Raw genomic sequence first — 23346 nt, 5'->3', positions numbered from 1 at the left:
TCCCAAATCATTCTCTGAACCACTTCCATAAGCCCACAATCACAGTTTCACTGGGCTTGTAATACTGCCCAGAAATCTTTGTGTATCTACTGGAGACAAGTTCAGAACAGGGCTGAGAGCCAGGATCCTAAGTTCTCAATGCATCCTGTAGAGTCAATAGCTTCTGAAATAAATGATAAGGGCACCATAAGACAGCCACCTGGGAAAATATTGAACTTTCTACTACACATTCCATCTTGAGGAAATTTACTCCTTGTAATAAGTTTGAAAAGTTGTGTTTTTGACCTACTAAATTAATTTCTTCAAGAGAATGGACATCATACCTTCTTGGGGTCACTGTCTTTTCAGGCTGGGAAAGAATAGGAAGATGTGAAAACACCAGTTCTACTCCCAGTAGTAACATCTATTTGGGGACAAAAGTTCTTCTAAGATTTAAAAAGAAAAAAAAAAGGAAGAACTGTCTGCTGTCATGTTTAACTAAACAGAACAAATAAAAAATAAATAAAAGTATTAGCCAGAAAAAAGGAAGAAGAAAAAATGAAAGCAAACTCACCTGATTTCATTAAACTTAGACTTAATATATCAAAGCTAAACAAAAGACTAGACAAACAAAAATAATTTACGTTTGTAAACTGAGATAACCAAAATTCCAATGTCCATTTCAGCCTGCTCCATAATATAATACAATTTTCAGTGTTTTCTGTAAACTCAGAGTCCCCTTTAAAATACAATTTTATCCCATGATTTTGTTATTCTGATATCTTGATATGTCCTGACCTTTGTGAAAGAGATCATCATAATCTACCATAAGCACCTTAATATAACCTTAATAACTTTGGCAATTCTCTTTCTAAAAATATATGTTGGCTTTTGTGTCTTCTGGAGTCTGACAGTTCTCCCTTCTGCAAATTAATCTGTTTTTAAGTGCTTTTGTTTTTCACTTTCCTTTGACAACTCATGTAAGATGAAATTTCAAAAAGTCAGTGGTGTGCAAAAACAATTAATATGAGAAACTCAGCAGGACCCTATGTAGGAATTGGGAGAAAGAGCTCTGCAGGTTTTAACTCTTAAGTTTTAGAGAGGAGAGCATCACAGCCTCAGGAAGTTTCAAAAATGACCATAGCAGGATCTCCAGCAGAATTCCATTTCTTTTTGTATAATCAACCATTCAGAAATGAGGGCCTTGGAACCATGTCAACCTCAGTACACAGTGAAGCACCAGTAGGTAATCAACACCCTCAAGACCATACCCCTTATATGTAAACACTATGGTGTGGTGTTCCTCAAAAAGCTCCTGGATTAATAAAGGAATAGTGTAAGTAAATGATTAGATTATGAGAGCTATAACTTACTGAGTTCATCTTGGTTTGAACTGACTGACTTGGTGGAAACTCTAGGCAGATGGAGCATGGCTAGAGGAGAGAGCTTCACTGGGGACAGGTCTTGAAAGAGTACATCTTTCCTGTGGCTCCTTCTCCCCACCCTTCTCTCTCTTCTTCCCAACACTTCCATGAATTGAGCAGTTTTCCTCAACTCTGCCATGTTGTCCTTCCTCAACTAGGGCCCACAGTAATAAGTTGGCTCTCTATCAATTGAGACATCTGAAACCATGAGCTCCAAATAACTTTTGCTCCTCTAAATTGTTCTTGTTGGGTATTTTGTTCACAGTAATAAAAATAACTAAAATAATACTCATATGCATGCATGCCAGTATGCCATTTTACACTATTAGGTATGTAGCTAGGCATGTGTCTTCATAAAGCATGTGCATTCAGTGACTGCACACTAACAGAGTTACATTGTCATAAAAGTACTACAAGCTTAAAGCAAAGAAGTACTCAATTCTTTCATAAAACACAAGCTTATGCATACACACACATACATGCAAATCCAGTCCTAGATACAAATATTTATAGATAAACCTCTCTAATGCATACTAAAACACAGGAAATATCAATATATTTTCAAATTACACAAAATATCCCTTCAATTATTTGCATATATATATATATATATATATATATATATATATATATATATACTCTGAATAACAAAAATATAGGTGTACAGATAAGCTCACACATCTAATTTCACACATTGTTACACATGAATTAAAATCCCTTGTCTTTGCATTGTGTACACAGAGGAGATAGGAAAGTTAGGGGTTAATCCTTCTAGCTTTGGTCTCCAGTCTCAGAGGAAGCCAGTATGAGTATGAGGCAGTGGAACTTGGGTTGGGGGGAGAACTAATGCTTGGAGGGAGGAAAAAAACAGGCATATCCTTTAAATAGACTCTACTCTGCAGTATCTGCCAAGGCTGAATCCCAGCGGCCTGTTAAAAACCTCTTATGGATATATGTGGCTTGGTCAGAGACAGAGCACAGCTCAGTGTGACTGATTTTCTGTCCCTCAGGCACCTGTGCTCTTCCAAGACTGCGGTGGGATTCAGAGCCTCCAGGAAGCTGGAAGGCAAGGAAGTGCACTGTGCAGAAGGGTCGGACTCTGGGAAAACCATGTCCAGAGATCCAGGACCACTGAACTCTACTATGAGATGAAGAGAAAGAAGCAGGGCCCCATCTGTGTCCCCCATGGAGACCTAGAAAGGTATGCAGGCTGCCTCCCACACCCCTCCCCATAAAGGAAGTTGTATCTGAACCCCACCTGCCTTCCACCTTGGTTTTTGGTACCCCAAACTGAAATAACAGTTTAAATTTCCCTGAAGCTACTCTTTAGCAAGATTTCAGCCCATTTTACCTTCTATTCCTTCATTGCCTTCAGCAACACAGGAAACAGAAGGACACAATTACTTAACATAATTAGTGGATGGAGTAATGCCGGTTCAACAGAGCCAGCCAGCCATCCCTGGATTCAAACCCATATTCCCAGAGGATAACCGACTTCTACTCAATTTGTGGACATGGTTCTTGTAACTATATTTCCCCAACTAAAAGTTACACAGTGTCTTTACAAGTTTTATTGGGGAGAAGAGAAAAAAATTGAATCATAAGTTCAAAATGAAATCACCTTAGACCTAATCTTTGAAAGGAATATGACTTAATTACAGCTTCCAGTGTGCACTGTGCTAAAATAATTTATTTTGGGGGGAAAAAAGAGAAATGAACATATTTAATACCAGGGTAGAGAAGGAAGGAGTGTTGCAAAAGATAGGAAACTATGTCATTCTTCTATTTTTTACCATTTAAGGAATGTGCATTCCCCTCCCTGAATCCAAAGCAAATCTGATAACCTATGTGTTCTGTATTGTTTCTGTCTCAAACAGAAAACATAAGACTGAGAAGATCAGGCCTTGCAAAACACAGAGGCCCCAGGCTGCAAATAATGTATTTCTGAAGTTTGGGAATATGCTCAGTAGTGATATTTGTTTTAAGCAAACCTATGCCTATTATATGGGAAGGTTGGGAAAATTTAGGCGTAGAAAAGACCTCAAAAGTCTGAATCTCATTTCCTTCATAGTTATAGGTCCAGGGCAAATAAGAAAAAGTCTCAGCCTATTTGGGGTCTCAAAAATATCATTTATAAGAATAGCCAATCTAGTAAAACGAAACATATACTCATCTCCAGAGGTGATTTGCTAAGCGGGGGCTAGAAAAGATATTTTTCTTGCCTAGATGTGTCTGTTATGAAAGAGATAAAAGCTAAAACTTTGAATTGAAGATAGGAAAACTGAGGTTAAGTAGTGATAAGGTGCTAGGTGACAACAGTCACCTGTGTCCTATGGATTCTGAAGTAGGGAACATTCATCAGAGGAATCTAACATGGAGTCAAATCACATAAGGCAAGTTCAGACAGAGGATAGTGCAGCAGTGTGCTGACTGTCAGCAGGGCCACCTCTACTATGAGAAACAGAACTGTTTTATGAGTAGAACTCAGAGTAGGGTTAAGCGGGTTCTTCTGGGCATCTTAGGATATTGTTATATAGATAAAAGGCTGTTACCACAAAATAATGACACTTATTTTTTATTTTCTTCAGCAAATATTTATTAAGCCTCTACTTGGTACAAAGCACAGAAGTGTTAGGCATAGTGCAGAGTTTCAGACTGACTCCATGTGAATTCAGCAGCTAGGACTGCCCTTGCCAGACCATAGCCTGAAAGCCAAATCCAGCTGCACCCTGATCTTTAAATAAGCTTTTACTGGAATAAAGTCACACACATGCATTTATGTATGGAGCACAGCTGCTGATTTTGCACTACAAAATTTTTTTTTGTTTTGTTTTGTTTTTTATTGATTAATTTTAAAAAAATAAATGATAGCAGAATGCATTACAATTCATATTACACATATACAGCACAGTTTTTCATATCTCTGGTTGCATATAAAGTATAAGTTTAAACTGATTAGATGGCACAGAAGCTAAATCATTTATAATCTGAAATTTGACAGGTCAGATGTTACCTCTAAAGAAACAAGAGGAGTCATTACAAAACAGATGTTTATTTATAGATGAGCAATTGGTCCCTCAGCCATCTCCAAACCCAAATCCTCAAGGTAACCATCCTAGAGTCAACCCAAACTCAACATCACTCATACATACCTCTGGTCCTTTAATCCTTGCTGCTTTTAAACACTAAAATGTTGCCTCAGAAACTTAACAGAGGAATAAAAGGACATATGGGAAAGGTTAAACAATCAGATGCCTGTTGTGAAGAATTGAAGGGGTAAAACCACATTTGCCAAGATGTATTTTCCTTAGCATATTTTACTATCAAAACAAATATTGATTCTGGAAGCATAATTATACTCAAAGATGGTATGTTCTAAGTCCATTTGGAATGCCATTGATATGAATACAAAATACTGAGCAGCAGCAGCATTTTATGCTACAAAATTTTACATGTTAAAATAGTGAAATTGGTTTTGGTCTATCACTAAATCCAATTGCCCCATTCAAAAAGGCTTATAATTATTAACAATGATTGATTTGTTTGTTATCACTTGCAGAGTGTAGATTATGTTTACACCTAAGAAAATAGTATCCTTCCCCTGATGTTGGCTTCAGGGAACGGGTCTTCTCATCCCATGTCCTTCATCCTGCTTGGAATCCCAGGACTGGAGAGTTCCCACTTTTGGATTGCCTTCCCATTCTGTGTCATGTATGTTGTGGCTGTAGCTGGCAATATCATCATCCTGCATGTAATCAGGACCGACCACACCCTGCACCAGCCCATGTACCTCTTCCTGGCCATGCTGGCTCTCACTGACCTGGTCCTCTCCTCCTCCACACAGCCTAAAATGCTGGCCATACTCTGGTTCCATGCTCATGAGATTGAATACCATGCCTGCCTCATCCAGGTGTTCTTCATCCATGCCTTTTCTTCTGTGGAGTCTGGGGTGCTCATGGCTATGGCCTTGGACCGCTATGTGGCCATCTGCTTCCCACTGAGGCACTCTAGTATCCTCACCACATCTGTGGTGATCAAACTGGGGTCAGTTGTGATGGTGAGAGGGCTGCTGTGGGTGAGCCCTTTCTGCTTCATGATCTCCAGGATGCCCTTCTGCCCCAACAAGGTCATTCCACAGTCCTACTGTGAACATATGGCTTTGCTGAAGTTGGTGTGTGCTGATACCAGAGTCAATCGTGGATATGGGCTCTTTGTGGCCTTCTCTGTGGCTGCCTTTGATATCATTGTCATTGGCATATCCTATATGAAGATTTTGAGGGCTGTTCTTCAGTTGCCTTCAGGTGAAGCTCGTCTCAAGGCTTTTGGTACCTGTGGTTCTCATATCTGTGTTATCCTGACTTTATATGTTCCAGCCCTTTTTACCTTCCTCACCCACCGGTTTGGCCATCAAGTGCCCCATTTAGTACACATCATATTTGCTAATGTCTATCTTCTGGTACCTCCCATGCTCAACCCCATCATCTATGGAGTGAGAACCAAACAGATCAGAGACAGGGTTGTCAGAGGATGTTGTGGAAAAGAGCCTTGAACCAAGGATCACAGTGTCCCCACACTCTCAATTGCTCCATTGATCTGACATAATGATTAAAGTTTGATAAGCCACTACATATCATCAATGTTATAGTTTCCATATGAAGTGTCCTCCAAAAACTCCTGTATTAATGTAGGAATATCCAGAGGTGAGATGATTGTATCATGGGAACTCAAACATAATCAGCCCGTCCTAGTTTGAATGAACTGAATGGCTGGTACTATAGGCATTTGGAACATAGCTGGAGCTGAGTCACTGAGGGCATGCCTTTGAAGGGTACATCTTCCTTGTTGCCTCTTTCCTCCATTTCTATGCTTCCTTGTTGCCTTGAATAAAGCAGTTTCTCTCTACAGCACCCTTTTCTCATGATGTTCTACCTCCCCTGGGCCCAGATCTGTGGCCAACCAAACATGGGCTGAACCTCTGAAACCATGACCCAAAATAAACCTTTTCTCCTTTAAATTGTTCTTGTCAGTTCTTTTGATCACAGTGACACAAAGCAAACTAAAACAATCACAAATTTATCTCTGTGGACAACTAGCTCAGAAGCCGTCAATTAATATTGTTTGGATACAAGGTGCTGCCCAATAAGCTCATATGATAGATAATCTAGCAATGTTCAGAGGCGAGAAGATTAGGTTGTGAGAGCTGTAACCTGTTACCTAATGAGTATATTAATCTATCTGATGGATTGATCATTTGAAAGGACTACTGTACTCCTGTACTAGATGGTAACTGGTGAAAGTAGGTCCTGGGGTATATGCCTGAGCCAGCCAACCATGGACTAAACCTCTGAGGCCATGGGACAAAAATAAACACGAACAGCTAAGTTGTTTATTTTGGACTCAAAACTAATTGTTCTTCTCAGGTACTTTGGTCACAGTGATGCAAAGCTTATTAATAAAGCAACTGTCCAGAAGAAAGAGGAACAGTTTTCATGATACTCCAGAATAAGAGATATCTAAGAAATATGATGAATTAATTGACTTATGTTCATTATCACAAGAAAAATTTTTTTCATGTATTAACTCAGTAAATATTTTAAAAGAATGCCATCTTCTATATCCTAGTGAGGTAAAAACATCTTTATGTTATCAGTAGAAGTATGAAACACTGTTTAAAAACAATACAGAAATTTGCATCAGTTAAAAGAAAGACATTTTCTCCCAAGGAATCTCTTTGTAAAAACAGAATTTGTGAAACAAAACAAGTATAAAGACATGGATAAAATCATTATTTGTAAAAATAAAATGGAATTATTGAAATATTATACTATAATAAACCAAGAGACACAATGTGTAGCTAAATACCGTGTTCCACTTGTGTGTGCAACAAGTAAAGAGAACTGTGAAAAGTGATCAAGGTATAACATTAAATTAAAATAAATGAAAAAAAAAAAAAACAACTGCCCATGAAGCCTAATGCCAATTCTAAGAAGAAGACACGTACAAAAAAAATATTTAGAAAATACATCCAAATGCTAATTAGACATCCTTGGAGCAATGAAGCTTGTGTCATTTTTTAAAAAATGTTTTTAAATATACATGACGGCAGATGTATTTTGACATATTATACATACATGAAGTAAAAATTATTCTAATTAAGATCCTTTTCTTGTGGTTGTACATGATGTGGCATTACACTGTGTTTCATACACAATGATGGGAAAGATACATTTGATTAATTCTACTGTCTTTTCTATTACCTCCTTCCACCTTTCCCTCCATTCCCCTTTGTCTTATTCTTCCCCTCCCCACCCTCCCTTGTGGTGGATTTGCATCAACATATCAGGGAGATCATTTGGCCTTTGGTTTTGGGGGACTGCTCTATTTCATTTAGAAGGATATCTACCAGGTCCATCCATTTACCAGCAAATGCCATAATTTCATTCTTCTTTATGGCTGAGTAATATTGCATTGTGTGTGTGTGTGTGTGTATCCCACATTTTCTTTATTCATTCATCTATTGAAAGACACTTAAATTGGTTCCATAGCTTGGCTCTTGTGGATTGAGCTTCTATAAATGTTGATGTGGCTGCATCATAGTAGCATGCTGATTTTAAGTCCTTTGGGTATATACAAGGAAAGGGATAACTGGATCAAATGGTGGTTCCATTCCAAGTGTTCCATAGTGGTTGCACCAGTTTGCAGTCCCACCAGCAATGTGTGAGTGAACCTTTTCCCTCACATCTTTGCCAACATTTGTTACCTGTATTCTTTATAATTGCCATTCTGACTGGACTGAACTAGAATCTCAGTATAATACTCTATCTGAGGTACAGGCAGTAAAGATTTTCTCCCATTCTGTAGGTTCTCTCTTCATGCTATTAATTGTTTCCTTTGCTGTGAAGCAGCTTTTTAGTGTGATATTATGTCATTTATTAAGTCTGATTTTACTTCTTGTGCTTTAGGAGTTTTATTGAGGAAGTTGATTCCTAAGCCAACATAGTGGAGAGTTGGGTCACTAGCAATTAGAGGAAATGCAAATAAAAATTACTCTAAGATTTCATCTCACTCCAGTCAGAATGGCAGCTATTATAAATACAAAGAACAGTAAGTGTTGGTAAGGAAGTGGGGGGAAAGCTACATTCTTAAACTGCTGGTAGGACTGCAAACTGGTGCTGCCAGTATGGAAAGCAGTATGAATATTTCTTAGAAAATTGGGAATGGAATCACCATTTGACCCAGGTATCCCTCTCTTCAGTCTATACCCAAAGAAATTAAAAACAGCATATGACAGTGACACAGCCACATTAATGTTTATAGCAGCAAAATTCACAATAGCTAAACTGTGGAGCCAACCTAGATGCCCTTCAGTAGATGAATGGATAAAAAGAATGTGGCATATATACACAATGGAATATTAGTCAGCAATAAAAGGAATAAAATCATGGCTTTGCAGGTAAATGGGTGGAGTTAGAGAAGATAATGCTAAGTGAAGTTAGCCAATCCCAAAAAAACAAATGCCAAATGTTTTCTCTAATATAAGAAGGCTGATTTATAGTGGGGTAGGGAGGGGGAGCATGGGAGGAATAGACAAACTCTAGATAGAGCAGAAGAGTGGGAGAAAAAGGGAGGGGAACGGGGTTAGAAAAGATGGTGGAATGTCATGGACATTATTATTCAAAGTACATGTATAAAGACACAAATTTGTGTGAACATACTTTTTATACAACTAGAGATATGAAAAATTTGTGCTGTATATGTGTAATAAGAATTGTAATGCATTCCACTGTCATATATAAATAAAAAAATTTAAAAAATATAATGGAGAGTTGGGGCTACTTTTTCTTCTAGTAGGTACAAGGTCTCTGATCTAATGCCTAGGTCTTTTATCCACTTTAAGTTGAGTTTTGTGCAGGGTGAGACATAGGAGTTCAATTTCATTCCACTATGTATGGATTTCCAGTTTTCCCAACACCATTTGTTGAAGAGGCTATCTTTTCTTCAATGTAAGTTTATGGTACCTTTGTCTAGTATGAGATAACTGTATTTATGTGGTATGTCTCTTTGTCTTCTATTCTTTTCCATTGATCTTCATGTCTGTTTTTATGCCAATATCATACCATTTTTGTTACTATAGCTCTGTAGTATAATTTAAGGTCTGGCATTGTGATGCCTCCTGCATCACTTTTCTCACTAAGGATTGCTTTGGCAAATCTGGGTCTCTTATTTTTCCAAATGAATTTCATGACTGCTTATTCTATTTCTATGAAGAACATCTTTGGAATCTAAATAGAAATTACATTTAATTTGTATAGTGCTTTTGGTAGTATGGCCATTATGACAATATTATTCTGCCTATCCAAGAATATGAGAGATCTTTACATTTTCTGAGGTCTTGTTCAATTACTTTCTCTAGTTTTCTGTAGTTTTCATTGTAGAGGTCTTTTACCTCTTTTGTTTGATGGATTCCCAATTTTCTTTATTATTTTCCAAGAGGAAAATTCATTGCATTGAGCTCATTCATTAAAAGATTAGAGAGTTACCAAGTAAATAACCTAACTTTACATCTCAAAGCCCTCAGGAAAAAAAACAAATCAACACTAGAAGCAGAAGACAGAAATAATTAAAATCAGAGCCAAAATAAATGAACTTGAAACAAAAAAATCAATGAAACAGAAAGTTGGTTTTTGAAAAAAATAAGTTGATAAACCTTTAGCCAAGCTAATGAAGAGAAAGAGAGAAAAACTCAAATTACATATACATATATTTGTATTTTATATATAAAATACATATACACATATATCAGGAAGATGGACATACTATAATGGATAGATAATTTATTATTTTTTTTTCTGAGAAGAAAAAACACTCCTGCACTGAAGCAATAAAAGATAGGTTTCTGTAAAGGAATCTGAAATATTTTAAATTTCAGCAACTGTTTTTTCTTTTTTTTTTCATAGTTAGACTTATCTATGAAGATTGCTTCAATGGAAATAGGATCTTCATGAACAGTGAAGATGAAGGGATTTTGAGACCACATTGGCAGTACTTAACAATCAGGTATAATCAGCTATAATATAATAACTGCAGAGAGTAGCAACACTTGAAAGTCAATCAGGGTCATGAGACATGCACTAATCTGTTGAAAAGATAATGGTGTTCCTGGAAACAAGCCAAGTAGATAGTCAACTATGATGTTATTCAGCAAACATTTAGTTAGAGAACTGCTGGGCTCTAGATTGATCTTGACCACCATAATCAGAAATCATGAATCCTCAGATTGTGTAAATATTTAAGTCACTCCATGTATACAGAATCCATTAGTTGAAAATAAGGCTTTGTCTCCTCCATAAAGTAGCCTGCAATGTCACTGCCAGAATAAAATTTAAAAATTATCCAAAGTTTTCCCCAAATGAATATATGACCATTTAAAAATATAATTGCTGCATTGTAGAAAGAATAATACCCAGACTCTTTGAGAACTGTTGGATATAGGCTGTAATACTAAGCACCAAAAATGTCATCAAGCTCTTTTTTATTGTAATATTATTGAGAAGGAATAGTTATTAGAGTTGTGGAAAATATTTATCTCAGAGTGAGTCCAGTTATTTTTCAGGTCTGCTGTGATTATTCTTCAAATGCTAAAGTGTTCACTTCTATGCTAAAGTGTATAATTGAAGATAGTATCCTTAGCTGCTGTAAAAATTCTCATGTTCTACCCAGATCTGTGGCATTTGAAAGATTATGAAAGTAAGGTAAAGTACAAGGTCAAAAAGCATCTAAACAGTTGGTCCCAAATTTCATGGCACATATCAATCCCAAATAATGGTGACTCCATGAAATCATATGCAGAGATTCATCAGGGGTTCCTGAAACAGTGCCAAAAAGAAGAGAATATAGGTTTGATTCACTGCTGAAAAAATTGGTGCTAACAAAAAAAATGAAATACTATGACACAATATGGGTGGCCATAAAGAACAGTGGTGAAGGAAAATCCTTTTAATGGGCAAAGTTGTGAATAGTATCTTTGGCTATTAACCTGGGTATGCATTATGGGTTGGATATAAGGCATCCCCCAAAACCTCATGATTAGAGTATGAAACCTATGACCTCACTAATGGATTAATCCATTTGATGAGTTTGTAATTTGAAAGGGTTACTGAACTGGATGATATCTGTAGGCAGGTAGTGTGTAACTGGAAGAAGTAGGTCACTGCAGCATGCCTTTGGGGTTTATACTTTGTCCCTGGAGCTTCACTTTCTACTTTTGCCATCATATAAGCAGCTTTCCTTCACTATACCCTTCCTTCATGATGGTCTGCCTCACTTCAGACCCAGAGAAATAGAAGTGGCTGACCATGAACTGAAACCTCTGAAAATATGAGCCAACGTAATCTTCCCTCCTCTCAGTTATTCTTGTCAGGTATTTTGGTCATGGTGATAAAATGTAGACTGACACAGTATGAAAGAGGAATTATTTAAATAGAATCAAATAGATTTTGCTGATAGGCGTCAGTAGTTGCTTAGGGTATGAGACCAACAACTTTGGAAGAAGAGGAATAAGGAAGTCTGGAAATTATGTGATAGGCATATGGTATAGACACAAAGGGCAAAAATATTTGTATCTCACATTAATCACCAGACAGCACCCACTTTAGAGTAGAAATTCAACAACCAGGTTTTAAAAAATATATCTGTATATGGATATCAACCAGCCTTGCTTCCCCAATGCTATCCCATTGAGCCCATAAATGACCTCATAATGGCAGAGTGAGTGAGAAACATAAGCCAAAACTATGTGAGTTCCCTTTCACAAGCCTAAAATTAAAGATTTGGAAAATAGAGTTATTCTCGTTTCTGAAATGTTACCAATAATATTACTAAATTTGTGTGCAGGTATCTGTCTTTCTCACTGGGGATAAAACCTGGGGTTTCTCTATCCCTCTTTTCTCTCTCTCTCTCTCTCTCTCTCTCTCTCTCTCTCTCTCTCTCTCCTCTCTCTCCATTGAACCCAAGGATACTTAACCACTGAGCCACATTCCCAGCCCTTTTTATTTTGAGACAGGTTCTTGTTATGTTGCTGAGGCTGGCTCTGAACTTGCAATTCTCCTGCATCAGTCTCCTGAGTTGCTGGAATTACAGGTGGGCACCAATATGCCTGGCTATTACCAAGTTTTAATGTTTGGCCAACAGTAGTGGTAACTGGGTGCTAAACACTTGATGTAATATTTATATTCATGTTGTATATGTTCTAGCACATAATAAAGGCAAGATATCTATAACTAAACAAGACCCAAAGTCAAATTACCTTGATAGGTAATTTTAGGACTTTCTCATAAAATTAAAAGTCACAGAGGGAATCAATATCCTCAAGAAAAACAATTGCTTTTGCTTGCCATTATGAAAAGAACAACCCACTTACTTAAAAAGTTTCCCACATTAAGCTGGGCATGGTGGCACATTCCTGTAATCCCAGAAGCTTAAGAGGATGAAGCAGGAGGATGAGAATTCAAAACCAGCCTCAGTGACAGTGAGGCACTAAGCAAGTCAGTGAGACCCTGTTTCTAAATAAAATACAGGGGAAAAAAAGGGTTGGGGATGTAGCTCAGTGGTTGAGTTCAATCCCTAGTATCCCCCCTCAAAAAAAAAAAAAAAAGGTTTCCCACATTGTTTCTGAACTTTTAAAATTGTATGCAGAGTCTGAATTAACAATTAATACAGGTCTAACATTGTTTTCAAATATGAATGGTCATCCACCTATAGTATCTCACTTTACATTGAAAAATACATATAATTTAGATGTATTGGTATATATTTACCATCAAAGAAACTGAATAAGCAATAACATAAAACCTGTATGTTTATAGTTTGGAGTCTTTGAGGCATGTTTAGTATTTCACCCCATTATTCCAGAGCATTTTTTCATAAATGGCTTTATCATCTGAGATAATGCGATTAGATTTGGCGCTGCTTCTGAAATAAGATCCTGATAATGGCCTTTCGAATCTGTTTGGTTTTCACACTGTAGATGATAGGGTTGAGTACAGGAGGGATGAGCAGGAAGACGTTGGCCATGATTGTGTGGACAAATGGAGGTGCTGAATGGCCGTAGCGGTGGATAAGAGACAAGCTGATGAGAGGGATGTAGAAGATGGCAACAGCGCTGATGTGGGATACACAGGTGTTGAAGGCTTTCCGCCGCTCCTCTGAGGAAGCAATGCTGAGAACAGATCGGATGATCAGAATATAAGAGAGCAAGATGCAAGGGCAGTCAAACCCTGTAGTGGAGAAGAGTGCAAACAGACCGAGGATGCTGTTAATTCTGTTATCTGTGCAAGAGAGCTGAATGAGATCCACATGGTAGCAGTAAGAATGGGAAAGGACCACAGAACTGCAGAAGGTCAGCCTGTTGACAAAGAGCACGACTGGCAACATGACAGCAACATTCCTTATCAACATGATTACCCCAATCTGGGCAATCCTGGCATTGGTGAGGATGGTAGTGTATCTCAGTGGGTCACAGATGGCTACAAAGCGATCAAAGGCCATGGCCAGCAGAACCCCAGACTCCATAAAAGTAAACCCATGGAGAAAGAACATCTGGGCAATGCAAGCATTTAAGTTGATCTCTCGGGCTTCAAACCAGAGAACACCAAGGGTAGTGGAAAGTGTGCACAGGGATAAGCTGAGGTCGGTGGCTGAAAGCATGGAGAGGAAATAATACATGGGCTCGTGGAGGCTCTGCTCACGGAGGACCACCAACAGGATCATACTGTTTCCAGAGAGCGCGATGACATAGAGGAGACAAAAGGGAATGGAGATCCAGACCTGGCCTGCTCTCAGGCCTGGGATACCCGTCAGGAAGAAGATCAGAGGGGGAGCATTGGTACTATTGAAGACCAACATAGTGAAGGACTGTGAAGACAGGGATATTTGAATAATGGAACACAACACATAATAAATATATAACTTATCACTTAGTACATCTTTCTGGCACTCCAAGTTTCACTAAATTATTATTACTAATTCTCAAAGAACTTTACCATTTTCTGAGTTTTCTAGAGCTGCAACCTTCTCTCTCATTCTCTCAGTGTTTCACTTGAATAGGAAAGAGAATAATTTTATGCATTTTCTCAGCTTTATATTTCACCTATATTATGACGAATTTCTAATAAATATCTGAATGCCAGTTCTGGTTTCCAGTTTCCAGACCTGAATTTAGAACTTTCTTCTAGGCATTTCCATATGGATTTTCCCAGATAAAACAAACAATATGTTCAAAAGCAAATTGATCACTTTCTTCTATAACTGCCCATTATTCTATTAGTATAAAACTTAAAATTTTAACAAAAATGATCCAATTATCACAATTCTTTATTTTTTAACCCCTTCCAATTAATTACCATGTATTTTCTACTTTACCTGTAATATTTCTCTCTTGGTCTACCTCAGCTTTAGCTGAGTACAAAACTATATCTTATAAATCTTGACATAGTCTAATTGGACTACTAAATTAGCTGGAAAATAATAATAATTTGTTATTTTATTTATATAATGATAATTACATAATAATATAAATGGCAAGGACTTCAAAGCAATAACAACTTCCATTTATTAGCATTTTCTCTCTGCCAGAAAAATTATATAATTGAGAAAAAGAACCTTTAAAGAAGAATAGCAATAAGATAACCACTTGTGATCATTGAAGTACCTGAAGATTATCCATTTGAAAACCAGAATGGAAATATTAATTATCTACATTTGCAGTATGAGAAGCTAGGAAAATATTTTTTAAAACATCAAAAGAAGAAATTCATGGAAATAAAGATAAAAAAGAATTAGTTAACAACAAAACCAGAGCCGATTAATTTTTTAAAATAACTTATTTCAAAACTCATCCAGGAAATTTTTTAAAAACACAAAAAATTAAAAATATAACAAAACTAGAAAGAAATATTCCATTAAGCATACTTAAATAGTATGCATAATTATAGCAATATATTTGACATCATGTATATGGTAGATAATTTTATAGGAAAATATCAATCACCAAACTAGTTTAGAAAATAAAATCCCAATAAAGACTCAAGTCATGTACTGTGGTTTGGGACAAAGACCATGTATTTTGATTTAAATAAACAAAATGAGTGTTTTATCTATTACAATCTATAAAGCAGGGAAGAGAGGACACATGGTGCCCCAGGGGTTATTTGGTTATGCCTAGGAACACTTTTGATTATCATAACTAGGAAGGGAGTGTTACTGGCAGTTAGTGTGTAGAGGCCAGTAGTGCTCCTAAAATTCACAAGGCAGCCCCTTACAACAGAGAAATGTCCACCCCAAAATATCTATAGTACCAAGATTGAAAAATTCTAGAGAATATGAAAAGATATAAAGTTACTCATCTAGTCACTTATGAAGGGAGATACAAACACTATTAATATGATATTTGCAACTCAGTACAACTCTTTTAAAAATAATAGTTCATATTTATACTACAGACCTTGTCTTATGAATAAAAAAATTACTCAAATTAAGAAATCTATCAATGGTGTGATTATATGAGTAAATATAAGAAGAAACATGATTTTCTTAAGAGATGAGAGAAATCCAGGAAATTCAATAGGGATTCATGAAAAAATTGTGAATAGGAAGTAAGTTTTCCAGTGAGGAGTATCTTCCAGAAATTCAGAGCAAACATGTATATTAGTGAAATATCTACTAAAAGCATTTTCATTCAAAGTTTGTTTTCATTAAAATGAGATAACACATAAACTATTACAACTATTATTCAACATTTTTAGATAGTAACAGCAAAGAAGAAAGGTAAGCTAATAGGAAGAAAATGTATTATCTTGAAAAGAAATTTTAAAAGTCTTTATTAAGGTTTTTATTGATTTTTTTTTCTGAAAACCCTAAAAAAATACTATAAACTCAAACTAGAATTGATAAGAGTAACTAGATAAAAATCAAAATTACAAATTAATAGATTTTTATAAAATTCATCACTTTGAGAAAATTTTATAGAAATAGGCTTTATTCACATGAGCTGTAAAGCTAGAAAAGTTATTGCTATTAAGTTCATGTTATGCAGCAGAGGGAGGTCTGTAATAATATACAAAGGAACTTTAAGAATTATTCTTATTTCTTAATTCCCCTCTTGAACCCAGGATTCTGCCATAGTAAATGTATGGGAATTTTTCCCTTAACACATAAATTCAAAGCATTATTTATCAATAACATTTAAGAATTTTAATTGAAAATAATAGATCCTACAGTATAATAAGCACTATGAATATACAAACCTGTTTATTAAAATGCTGAGACAACAAAGAGAGTGGGCTGGCCCTTTAACATATCAGAATATAATATAAAGCTAATGGAACTAATGAGGTATATTACTGACAGAGGTATAAGAATATGTATTCCAAGAAAAGAGTATTCCTTCCCTAAAAATGCAAATGTGGATGACAATGGTATCTTCTAGCATTAGAAAAACAGAACAGATTATGTAATTAAAGGATTTGTCCAATCAGCTACCACCTTTTTTAGAGTATGAACTCTATTTTACAGTTATTTCCTGTGTTTGCATTAACATTTATGAGATGTGCACCCAGACAAAACCATACAAAACTACTAAAATGCTTTTATTAAAGTCATTAAGTAAAATACTAATATCAAACACTGCATCAAACTCAAATACCACTGATTAGGAAAGATATGCATAACAAAAAGAAGCAGAGCATGTTCTTGTATTGGAGCACCAAGACCAGAGAATGCAGATGCTTCTAGTCAAAAGTAATAGTCTAAATTAAAGTACAGAAAGTGATATAGAAACAGAAGATTTGAACATATTTTTTAAGACAAAATAAACAAGATTTGGCAAAGCTGTGCAAAGCTAGATGTGGGGTCAAAAACAAAATAAAAACCACAACATGATATACAATATGGAATGGGACAGCCAAGGACAGAAAAGTCAGTAAACACATGGTTAAACCCCCTCTACTGGACTGGGGTTTTGGCTCAGCAGTAGAGTGCTCGCCTAATGCCTGCAGGCCCTGAGTTCAATCCATAGCACCACATAAAAATAAGTAAGTAAAATAAAATAAAGGTATTGTGTCCAACTACAACTGAAAAATAAATATTTTTTTAAAAACTCCCTCTACTAAGAAGATAAAAAATGTCCCCCACAAACTCATCATTCAACAGCTTGGTGATAAAATAAACATAAAAATGCCTGAATTTTGATCTTAGCTGTTGGAGCCAACATAAATTTGCAAACAACTCAATACACAGCTTCTACCTTATGGACTTTTCTTTTAAAATTATTAATAAAAAGTAGACAAAATTAGTGTTTGTGAACCATTCCCATACAGTTAGAATCATCATCATTCATTTTAAAAAAATATGAAGACAAGCAGGGCTGGGTGATGCACACCTGTAATCCCAGCAAATAGGGAAGCTTGAGACAGAAGAATCGCAAGTTCAAGGCCAGCCTCAGCAACTTAGCAAGGCCTTAAGCAATGTTATTGAGATCTTGTCATAAAATTAAAAAAAAAATTAATTAACTAAAAGGTTGGGATATAGCTAAGTGGCAAAGTACCCCTGAGTTTAATCCCTATTCAAAAATAAAATAAAGCCAAAATCCCAGCAAACAAAAAATAAACCCAATATCTGGGGATAGTATCCCACATATTTCTATTAAGCTGGATATGTCTATTATTGCTGTTGTTGTTGTTGTTGTTGTTGTTAGGTTTTTGTTGGGGGGTAGTAATGTTCTGTGGTTTGATTGATGATAGGGCAGACTCAGAGGGCCACAATACTAAATATAGATGTCAGTATCCAGAAGTTTTGTTCATGGAAGAAATTGGAATACATGATTATTCTGGCCAAGGAAAATAATAAACATAAAGATAGAACTCTGTACCCTTGTTGAATACAAGTAGGAACTTGGTAACTCATTACCATCTATGGTCTTTTACCTATAAACCCTGGATTTTAAAAATATCCCTGGTCTGCCTATTTCCAGTTAATTCCATGCTTGTTAAAAATGTGAAGATTTATTTGAGGGACATCCTTCTAAATATGAATAGGTACTATTAAAAGAGTCAGAGAGAGCTTGGAATACTAGGATCCTATAGAAATACAGAGCTGATGCCAAGTAATATTCCTACAAAAACTTATTTTATAACAAATAGGGACAAATAATAAATAAGCTAATTTAAAAGCTGAGTAAAGCAGAAATAAAATATACAATAAATATCATATTTAAGACCACCACAAATCACAATAAGACTACCCAATTCCCTTGACATACTGGGCTTTGAGTTTTCTGGAAAAAAAAAAAAATATGTGGTTACAAGTATCTCGCTTGATCTCACTTAATCCCACAACCTTCCGCTTGAGCCTGTTACTCTGAACTCCACTCCCCAGTATTTCTACCCTTCACTCTGATTCACAGTCCTTTGCCTCTAAGCACCTATATCACCCCTCTGCATCCCTATTTCTCTACTCTACCCCTCCCCTCCTCTCTATCTAGCATTCCACAGTCTCTTTCTTATGGGCTTCCTCTTTGGGTCCTAGTGTCTTACCTCGCTCCAACAGAGGAGAGAAGACCTCTCCACTATCCAGACAGTCAGCTATATGTATGTCTGGCTCATCGACCTGGTCCTCTTAAAAGGATCACATAATGTAGTACAACCCTGCTGCTAAGAGATGCTGAGGACTTCACGCTAATTGTGACAGCTAGAATTTCCCAGGAGGCTCCTCACATGAGACTGAAACAGGTCAAAATAATGTTTGCATCTCTTTTTAACTATTTTATTATCTTTCTAATGTTTTCAAATATAATGTTCTTTATTACTTAATTATATTTAGATTTTAATTCCTAAAATTGAAAGTCTGGAGAATGAATGTCCCCATATTTCTTTCCTTTCTTCCCCATTTTCCAAATTCAGTCACCTATAGCATAATATTTTCCTAAACAAGATACATAACTTACTGTCTTACAGTCATAAGTCTATCTTTCTCTTAAGTTGTTAAATTTCAGTACTACATAAGCTTTGATTGAAATACAATTAAATAAATTTATTTGACAAAGAATACAGAATATGTATGGTGTGGTTAAAAAAAAGAATAGCACATTATTCTCTATAATTAAACATCTATCACTATAAAAGAAGGAGCCCCTTAAAAGAAAATTGATTCTTGCCTGGTATACTGGTTCAACTGCCCATCACTATGTCAAATTTCTTTTTAATTAATTTTGGACCATGGCTTTCTAGAAGAACTTTTATGATTTCTCAGAAATTCAGATTTTTATATTTTGCCAAATAGCAGAATAAGGAAAAGATTTCTTCATTTTTCTCCCAAATAACTTATTGTCATTTTTTTTCTTAAGAATATCAGAATTGTTCTCTTCTGAGATTACTTTACATAGTGGTTGAAAGTAAATTTAACTTGTAAATTGAACTTTATCAAAAGCTGAATTTATTGTATACCTTATTTCATTTACTGAAGTACATATTCTAGGTTTCTTTTTAAATTTATTTTGGAGAAAAAAATGATGAATTGTCTGTATTTCTGTTTGTCTAGAACCTCTCTCCTTTCTTCTTGTTATACTTAACAATCACATTGACTGTATGAGGAGGAGGAAATTGCTGACATGGTAGTATTCAATAGATGAATGTTCCAACTGGCCCACATTCTTTTGAATACCTAGTGTTGTAGGTATATTTAATTTGACCTATTCTAATAAACTTGTAATGGGATCCCCTCATGGCATAAATTTCCATTTTCCTAATGAATAATGATGCTGAGCACATTGTCACGTGCATATGTTAATCATTTGTATACCTTCCTTTTTGAAATGTCTATTTAAAACAGTTGCAAATTAGTGCAAACACTCTGGAAAGCAGCATGAAGATATCTCAAAAAATGTAAGAATGAAACTACCATATGACCTAACAATCCCACTCCTCAATATATATTTAAATGATCTAAAATTAGCATACTAAAAAATTGAAATAAAAAATAAAATTAGCATACTATAGTGACACAGTCACATCAATATTTATAGGAGTATAATTCACAGTAGCCAAGCTATCAAACCAACCATGTTATCCTTCAACAGATGAATAAAGAAAATGTGGTATATATACACAATGGAGTATTATTCAGCCACAAAGAAGTATGAAATTATGGCATTTGTTAGCAAATGGATGGAAATATAACCTATCAACCTAAGTGAAATAAACCAGACTCAGAAAGCCACAGGCCAAATGTTTTCTCTGATATTCCAAAGTTAGTCCAAAATAAGGAGGAAAACTAAAAAGAGAGAAAAGGAGAGAGAGAGAGAAAGGGAAATTCAAGGTAGGGTCCATAAAAATAGTAAAAAGACTGGTGGACAAGATGAAGGGGAATGAGGAGGAGGGGAAAGAAAAAGGATAAAGGTAAGTGAAGAACAGAGGAATAAACAGAATCTAACTTTCTTATGTAAATATATAATAAATGCACCACAGTGAATCTCATAATTATGTATATATATAGACAGTAACCCCCCAAAATAAAAAAAAATTTAAAAAAACTAAAAGTAAATAGCAGAAAGATCCATAGAATAGAGCGAAGGGAACAAGGAGAGTGAGGAGGGGTGAGAAAAGATAAATACTGGGTACTGAATTTGAGCAAATTATATTCCATTCTATCTTAATTACTTCAAAATGAATCCTAATGCTGCGTACAACTAAAAAGAAAAAAATTTAAAACCAGTTGCCTGTATTTTTAATAAGCTCTTTTTTATTAACTGATTTGGAACTTTCTCTATCAGATATATGCTCTTTTTGGTTTCCATTTTCGCTTTCATAATTGTATCTTTTGAAGATCAGCCTTTTTCTTTTGATGAAATTCAATGTTGAAGTTTTTTCCTCTTTAGATTAATGCATTTTATTTCTTATATAAGACATCTTTGCATTCTCCATGTTTATTTCATTTTCTTTTGAACTTTATAGCTTTATCTTTATACTTTTTCGTTCTATGTTACATCTCATATTAAGATTTTTAACCTTTACATAGAAATCAGAGTATGTTTGTTTTTCATACGTATATACAGTTGTTTTAGCTCTACCAAGACATTTTTTCTTCACTGAATTGCATTGATTTATCTGTGGATAACCAATTAATTACATGTTTAAAGAAGTTATTTTTGGTTTCGTCATCATTTCTCAACAATGGGCAGCTCTATTTATAAATACAAGCCCACCCCTAGAGAATGTGGGACACTTGACAAATATTTAGAAGGGTCTCTGTCATTATAAATAACTTCATTAAAACTGAATTTAAAAGTCTACTATCCAATATGAGGTATAGTATTTATAGATGATGACAGTTTAGAACAATAAGTAGATATACATTTGTTGTATTATTTTACTAGGACTGTTACAACAAACTACCATAAACCAAGGGGCTTAAACTGGAAACTCATTTTTTTTCACAGTTTTGGAGGCCTCCAGTTCAAGCTCAGGTATCAACTGGGTTGGGTCCTATTCTTGAAACTGAGGGTGAATTTGTTCCATGCCCCTCTCCTGGCTTCTGATGGTTTAATGGAAATCATGGCTTATAGATGCATTACCTGGATCTCTCCATTCTTGTTCAATTGCCAGCTCACTATGTGTGTATCTCTGTATCCAGATTCACCACACTCCAGTTTGACCTTGTCCTAACTAATTTCACCTAGAGTTGCACCATTTCAAAATAAGGCCACATTCTGAGGTACTGGGCATCAGGGCTTTAACATATGAAATTTGGGACAATACCATAAATTCTACTTTCTGTTAGGCCAATGCATTTTATTTCGGAAGCTATGTTAATGAAAATAAATATTTATTACATTAAAATAAATATATGTGCCATCACATTTTTGCAAAAATAAATTAATTAAAACTAAATTAATTATGGGAGGTCACAATTTACCAATAATAATTGTTCAGTCAGGGCACATAGAGTGTCTTGGTTTGCTTTGGCAGTTTCTACAACCTTCCCAACAATGTTGCCATCAGCCTGATGACCTCAGAAATTAGAAGAAGACAGCCTCTGGACCCAGACATTTCTCCCAGCCAGATTTCTTTTAACCAGAAAGTGGTACTGAGCCCTAGGTTGTAGATACAGTTGTGGTGAAAGCACCATGCTTAGATGAGTAGGAAGAATTGAAATGAACAAAGCCTGGAACACTTCTCTAGGCAAAGAGAGAGAGAGAGAGAGAGAGAGAGAGAGAGAGAGAGAGAGAGAGAGAGAGAAGGAATTATCTTCAACATCATGCCTGGAAATTCTGCTTCCTTAGGAGATGCAGAGAATAATGAAAGAAACTTACCATAGATTAGGAAACAGAGTCTTTACAATAATCTTCAACATATTGTTATCATTATCATTTTCTTCTTTTAAATTTTTTTTAGTTGTTGACAGGCCTTTATTTTATTTATTTTTATGTGGTGCTGAGAATCGAACCCAGTGCCTCAAACATGCCCAGCAAGTGTGCTTCTGCTGAGCCACGGCCCTAGCCCCTCATTATCATTTTCTAATATCATGTCCTTGCACAGTTAAAGAGAGAGGATGCAAAAATAAGTTTGGGTATTTGGAAAGTGTGGATAAAGCTGGTCTCCATGAACTTGCAACAGAACAAACTAATCATGTATGATTGTTTCTAGCAGTTGCCATTGGTACAGAAGTGGCAGGAGACAGCAATGTATTGAATGGCAACTATGATGAAAAATGATAGTAGAGGTTATTCTCATGAATAAAGTTGAAATAAAGTTACATTATATGTCTATATAATACTCTCTATCTATGTGTGTGTATTTATGTATGTGTGTGTATATATATAGATAGATGAATGGATGATATGGAAAACCATTCATGCATGAAAACAGGATGCTATATTTAAACAGAAAAATGC

At 35.6% G+C, this 23346-nt stretch overlaps 3 protein-coding genes across 3 annotated transcripts in view; 1 reads left to right on the top strand and 2 right to left on the bottom strand.

Annotated features, from left to right (window-relative positions):
* Nucleotides 1-23346, bottom strand: part of OR51T1 (olfactory receptor family 51 subfamily T member 1) — a gene marked incomplete at its 3' end in the record, with an annotated part of 135866 nt that overhangs the window by 82379 nt on the left and 30141 nt on the right. The window lies entirely within an intron of this gene.
* The window catches only part of LOC308641719 (uncharacterized protein), a gene marked incomplete at both ends in the record, with an annotated part of 43032 nt that continues 24693 nt past the window's right edge, over nt 5008-23346 (top strand). The window contains 3 exon segments of the mRNA XM_081280333.1: nt 5008-5945; nt 13616-14009; nt 14106-14317. Of these exon segments, the coding sequence (XP_081136459.1) occupies nt 5008-5945; nt 13616-14009; nt 14106-14317 (1544 nt within the window).
* LOC308642068 (olfactory receptor 51F2) lies at nt 13356-14306 on the bottom strand (the record flags this gene model as incomplete). Its single annotated transcript, XM_081280670.1, has 1 exon — nt 13356-14306. The coding sequence occupies one exon, from the start codon at nt 14304-14306 to the stop codon at nt 13356-13358; it is 951 nt and encodes a 316-aa protein (XP_081136796.1).

This window comes from Spermophilus citellus (genome assembly GCF_964194105.1).
Source record: "Spermophilus citellus genome assembly, chromosome: 2".
Lineage (NCBI taxonomy): Eukaryota > Metazoa > Chordata > Mammalia > Rodentia > Sciuridae > Spermophilus > Spermophilus citellus.
Note: the sequence above shows the minus strand (reverse complement) of the source record. Positions and strands in the feature narration are given on the sequence as shown.